The 6,571-nt window shown below is 40.2% G+C and overlaps 1 protein-coding gene across 1 annotated transcript in view; it reads right to left on the bottom strand.

Moving 5' to 3' along the window:
* UHRF2 (ubiquitin-like with PHD and ring finger domains 2, E3 ubiquitin protein ligase) overlaps positions 1-6,571 on the bottom strand; it is a 113,076-nt gene that overhangs the window by 51,685 nt on the left and 54,820 nt on the right. Inside the window, exon 4 of the mRNA XM_011969886.1 lies at positions 4,575-4,793. Within this exon, the coding sequence (XP_011825276.1) occupies positions 4,575-4,793 (219 nt within the window). The remainder of the gene's footprint in view (positions 1-4,574; positions 4,794-6,571) is intronic.

The following is a 6,571-nucleotide window of genomic DNA, read 5'->3' as shown; positions in this document are numbered from 1 at the left end:
AGAATATCCACAAAATACCTGTATCAAACATTATAGTTATGGATGAAATTTTGTATGTTTTCTCTCGGAAAGCAGGGGAAAAAGATGCCTGTTATCATTACTTCTTTTCAACAATGTAATTCAGGCCCAACTGGTAAATAAGGACAAGAGGAAGAAATCAAAAGTAAAGAAAAAGACATAACAAAAATCTGAGAATTCACAGATGATTATAATTGTAAACATTTTGAAACAATCTACATGTAAATTAAAATTAGTAAATCTAATAAAGCTACTGAATCCAAGATCAAAGAATACTTGTATTCCTATATACCAGAAAGAGAAAAGATGACTGGAAAATTCAAATGGAAGTACACAGAGCTAAGAACATATAAAACCTACTTGAAGAAAAAGGAAGGATCATGTGCTCTGTTGTACTATGGAAGTGTAGAACTGATACAAGGATACACAAAAAACAGACCCATGGTACAGAATAGACAAGTCAGAAGCATTCATCAAATATAAGATTCTTGATATGACAGAGGTGATACTGAAGATCAATGGGAGGGAAATTGGCTTTTCAATAAACAGTGCTAGGAAAAATGTTTATTCATATGTATTGAGTTAAATTAGACCCTTACACCTCACACTGTACACAAAAATCTACTCCAAGTCAATTAAAGACCTAAAGAAAGGCAAAACCACAAAGCTTTTAGAAGGCAATAAAAGAGTATCTTTAAGAAAGACAGAAAGTACAAGCATAAAGGAAAAAAACTTTCTTGAACTTTGATAACCTCAACTGCATTAAAATTAAGAAAACTACTATTCAAACATCATAAGGAGAAAAAGACAAGCCACAGAATTAGAAAAGGTATTTCTGCCACATATAACTGAAATGGCCTAGTCTCCATAATTAGAACTCCTAAAAATGAATCACTTTATTTAATAAACAAAAAAAGTCAGCAAATTGGAACAGGTCCTCACAAAAGATATATATAATTTGTCAATAAAAATACAAAAAGGTTCTCAACCCCATTAGGAGTCAGAGAATTGCAAATCAAAGCCAAAATGAGATACTATTACATACCCACCTGATTAGTGGAAACTGAAGTCTGAAAAAACTAAGCATGGATGAGAAAACAGAACAGGAACTCTCATACTGTTGCAGAACTGTAATCTGGTACAGACACTTGGTTCTATCTACTCAAGTTGAAGATGCAGATTCTACAACCTAGTAATTTTAATCCTAGGCATGATACACTCTACAGAAACTAATGCACACAAGTGCCAGGATATAGGTATAGGTACAAGAACATCAATGATGGCAGCATTGTTTCTAACGGCCCCAAAATGCCTATCAACAGCAGAATGCATTTGTTCTTTCAACCTGTTATCCATTCTTACCAGTGAGGATGAAATATTTCTAATCATTAAAAAAAAAAAAATTTCTCTGGATGCGGTGGCTCACACCTGTAATCCTAGCACTTTGGGAGACCAAGGCAAGCAGACTGCCTGAGCTCAGGGGTTCAAAACCACCCTGGTTTTGAGCAAAAAATGAAATGGGGATGGTGGGGTGCGCCTGTAGTCCCAGCTACTCCAGTGGCTGAGGCAGAAGAACTGCTTGAATCCAGGAGGCGGAGGTTGCAGCGAGCCAGGATCGTGCTACTGCTATCCAGCCTGGGCAACAGAACGAGACCCCGTCTCCAAAAAAAAAAAAAAAATTTCCGTCCATAAGCCACACTGGCTCCTTTATAGCTACTGTGTTCCTAATGTTTCTAGTAAAAACTTTAATGACAAAGAACACTTTACATTGTATTGTACTGTTGGGATAGCCATCACATAACCATTCTCTTTATCAAACTGGTATTTGCCTATCCGTAATTTCCACTCAAGTCTTTTTGTTTGTTTGTTTTGAGATGAAGTTTCACTCTTGTTGCCCAGGCTGGAGTGCAATGGCATGATCTCAGCTTATGGCAACCTGCGCCTCCCAGGTCAAGTGATTCTACTGCCTCAGTCTTTCGAATAGCTGGGATTACAGGCATGCACCACCGCACCCAGCTAATTTTGTATTTTTTAGTAGAGACAGGGTTTCACTAGTTGGTCAGACTGGTCTCAGTCTCCTGACCTCAGGTGATCCACCCACCTTGGCCTCCCAAAGTGCTGGGATTATAGGCATGAGCCACTGCGCCTGGCTCACTCAGTCTTAGGTCCACTTCTAAAGCCAGTGTGTTCCCACTCTTAACTGTACCTCAGGATTACTTGGGAAAACTTTTTTCTTTGAGACGGAGTCTCGCTCTGTAACCCAGGCTGGAGTGCAATGGCATGATCTTGGCTTACTGCAACCTCTGCCTCCCGGGTTCAAGTAATTATTCTGCCTCAGTCTCCCATGTAGCTGGGACTACAGGCATGCGCCACCACGCCTGGCTAATTTTTGTATTTTTAGTACAGATGGGGTTCTACCATATTGGCCAGGCTGGTCTTGAACTCCTGACCTCATGATCCACCCGCCTTGGCCTCCCAAAGTGCTGGGATTACAGGCATGAGCCACTGCGCCCAGCCGGGAAATCTTTTTTTAACAGCAAGCTTTTTTAGCTCAATGCTATGTGTGCCGTTATCCTATTGTGTACACCTGAACACTCAAATAGGTTATAAGACTCCTAACATAGCCAATTTATTTAGGGGCTTTCTCCTTAATGATTTGCATCCATATAAGGGTTTCAAGTTGTTTAGAAGTCTGTGACTGAGCTATACTCTTAGTCTGGCAATAGAATCACACTTTTGTTTGTAAGAAGTTCTGAAACCTGTTTTCTAAAATGTTAAGTTTTCAATGCCTCGCACCATTTTTTTTTTTTTAAATCTCAGGAGTCAGCAAACTTTTCTCATGAAGAGCAAGAAAGTAAGTAGTTTTGGCTTTGCAGAGAAGATGGTCTCAGTTGCAATTACTTAGCACAAAAATAGCTACAGATAATACATAAATCAATGGCCATTGCTGTGTTCCAATGATACTTTATTTACAAAAATAGGAAGCTAGTGGGCCATAAGCTTGCCTATCCTTGCTTTAGATTTTAATCATTGTTCCAAGATTTGTCACCTTGTATAATCCAGTTAATCAGAACATGACAAGAATATTCATTTAGCTGCTTATTATCATTATTTTTAGAAAAACAACTGTCAGGGTTATTCTAAAATCCTCAGTGCTCAACGCAACAAATCTAATAATTTATTCTAAAGAGAAGAAATGCACAAAAATGCATATACGAGGATGTTTATGTAATTACTGATAATAGAGAACTGGAAACCATTAACAGAGATTTTATTTATTAAAAAGTAAATTAGTGACTATTCAGCAAATTATTCAGAAGCAGCAGACACAGAAAGAGAGTGACAATGTTTTCCAAAGTGTAAAAAAGTAACTCAAATAATGCCTAGTACTTTATCACGTCAGGAAACATCTGAAAGTATTTCTTAAAAAATTAATGATAGAAAGCTGGGCGCAGTAGCTCATGCCTGTAATCGCAACAATTTGGGAGGCACAGGCGGGTGCATCACTTGAGGACAGGAGTTGAGACCAGCCTGGCTGACATGATGAAACCCTGTCTCTACTAAAAATATAAAAATTAGGTGGGTGTGGTGTTGTATGCCTGTAATCCCAGCTACTTGGGAGGCTGAGGCAGGAGAACTGCATGAAACCAGGAGGTGGAGGTTGCAGTGAGCCAAGACCATGCCACTGTACTCCAGCCTGGGCTACAGAACAAGAAAGAAAGAGAAAGAGAAGGCCGGGCACAGTGGCTCACACCTGTAATCCCAGCACTTTGGGAGGCCGAGGCAGGCAGATCATGAGATCAGGAGATTGAGACCATCCTGGCTAACACGGTGAAACCCCGTCTCTACTAAAAATACAAAAAATTAGCCTGGCGTCGTGGCAGGTGCCTGTAGTCCCAGCTACTCCAGAGGCTGAGGCAGGAGAATGGCGTGAACCCGGCAGGCGGAGCTTGCAGACAGCAGAGATCGCGCCACTGCACTCCAGCCTGGGCGACAGAGCGTCTCAAAAAAAAAAAGGGAGGGGAGGGGAGAGGAGGGGAAAGAAATGATTGAAATATCTGAGTGATTTGATCCTGGTGACATTTTGCATTCTGAATTCTCTTCATTAAGTTTAAATTCTGTAAGTTGAAAAATTACTATGAAGGAAAATTACTGCTAGTCTGAGAAGTCCAGTAGACAGCTGGTTAAGTAGTCATCCACTGCTATTATATCAACACAGATCACAGATCCTCATAGCAATTATAGTTATTAAAATGCTTTTACATATTGTTTTGTTTGATCTATAAGAATCCCATGAGGTAAGAATTTCTGTAATAAAACACTCAGTTATTTCCAACATTCTTCCAAATAGTATCTCCAACCTTAAAGTTGAAGATTTAAGCCACGGTTAACTTTTAAAAATTCTTAAGAATTTATAAAAATATTCTCCTTCAGTATGGAAATTTCCATCTTTTATAGACTCCATCTTTTTTTACTAAGGTGCACGTGCTTAATACCTAAAAATACATTCCTTCATTAATTCAGTAATTAAACGGCACCAGTGAAGAAAATCTTACCCCAGGAAAATTTTCACACGAAGTTCTTTTTTGGTCCTCGAGATTGTCTTCAATGTGGTAATTTCTGCATCAAACCAGAATCCTCTTTGTCCAGGACTTTCTACATTATAATTAACCATTACCACATCACCAACATTTAGTTCATTCCATTTCAAAATGGTTCTAGCTCGTGGTCTAAGATCTTTGACATTCATTTCTAGAGTACCGCTTTCTGGGTATCTGAGGAGAGAGAAAACCATAAAACATGGCTTATGATTATCAAAGACAACTAAAGTTTTATGCAATGTACAGAAAAACCTAATTTACTGAGTTAATCATCTAAGAGAAAGAGTAAAATAGGTTGCAGTGTCCTTAAATAACAGGGGTTACTTCATGTTGGCTTCTCACCTGTACTGTGATACCTACAGGGTAGTTTCTGTAAGTATGAGCATGAACCCTCTCCCCATTCCCACTAGGCCTTGGAGATGTGGCTCTCTTCATGGCTTGCAGGTTGTCAGGCAAGTAAGTGTTCAGCCCACATTCAAGAACCACAGTCATCTACTTTGAGGGAGCTATATGCTATTTTTTCTAGAATAAACTATAAGTAACATATCTATTCAGTTACATATTACTGTTATAATCTAGATATTCTCAATGAGAGACTGAATATTCGTAATGGCACTTAAATAATATACACTCATGATTTGACTTCCCAGAGCGAAACAATTCTTGCTAAAGTCTTATTAAGACATTTACTGCTAGCTGGGAAAAGTAGGGGACTGGGAAGGGTGATAAAAACACAAGCTCTTGCTCTACATTCTTTTAACCCAAGTTTTGTTTTGGTTTCTGAGACAAGGTCTCACTCCGTCACCCAGGCTGGAGTATAGTTATGTAATAATAGCTCACTGTAGCCGCAAACTCCTGGGCTCAAGAAATCCCCGATCCTGAGGTGCCTGAGTAGCTTGTACTATAGGCACGCGCCACTATACCCAGCTAACATGTTTTTCTTTGGTAGAAGCAGGGTCTTACTATGTTGATGAGGCTGGTTTTGAACTCCTGCCCTCAAGCAATCCTCCTGCCTCAGCCTCCCAAAGTACCGGCACTACAGACATGAGCCACCATGTCAAGCCCCAAGTTTTTTTTGTTGTTTGTTTTTGTTTTTGTTTTTTTAGAGATGGAGTCTTACTCTGTTGGCCAGGCTGGAGTGCAGTGGTGAGATCTCAGCTCACTGCCACCTCCACCTCCACCTCCTGGGTTCAAGTGATTCTCCTGCCTCAGCCTCCTAAGTAGCTGGGATTACAGGCATGTGCCACCACGCCTGGTTAATTTTGTATTTTTAGCAGAGATGGGGTTTTGCCACATTGGCCAGGCTGGTCTCGAACTCCTGACCTCAGGTGAGGTCCACCCACCTCAGCCTCACAAAGTGCTAGGATTACAGGCATGAGCCACCATGCCCGGCCCCAAGTTTAAGTTTTAACAGGACTAGATGATGGCCTTTCTGATCTTTGTACAAGTTCATCAACTTGTGCCATTTGCAATACTTATAAGAACATGAACCTAGCATGTTCCAATAGCCTCCATTTTCCCTGAAAGAGAAAGGAAAGATTCCAGTTTATCTTTTTTTTTCTTTAATGTGTACTTTAAGTTCTTGGATACCTGTGCAGAACGTGCAGGTCTGTTACATAGGTATACATGTGCCACGGTGGTTTGCTGCACCCATCAACCCGTCATCTACATTAGGTATTTCTCCTAATGTTATCCTTCCCCTAGCCCCGCACCCTCCGAGAGGCCCCGCTGTGTGATGTTCCCTTCCCTGGGTCCATGTGTTCTCATTGTTCAGCTCCCACTTATGAGTGAGAACATGCAGTGTTTGGTTTTCTGTTCCTGTGTTAGTTTGCTGAGGATGATGGTTTCCAGTTTCATCCATGTCCCTGCAAAGGACATACATTCATCCTTTTTTATGGCTGCATAGTATTCCATGGTGTATATGTGCCACATTTTCTTTAATCTATCACTGA

The sequence above is a fragment of the Mandrillus leucophaeus genome, unplaced genomic scaffold (genome assembly GCF_000951045.1).
Source record: "Mandrillus leucophaeus isolate KB7577 unplaced genomic scaffold, Mleu.le_1.0 Scaffold92, whole genome shotgun sequence".
In the NCBI taxonomy this organism is placed as follows: domain Eukaryota; kingdom Metazoa; phylum Chordata; class Mammalia; order Primates; family Cercopithecidae; genus Mandrillus; species Mandrillus leucophaeus.
Note: the sequence above shows the minus strand (reverse complement) of the source record. Positions and strands in the feature narration are given on the sequence as shown.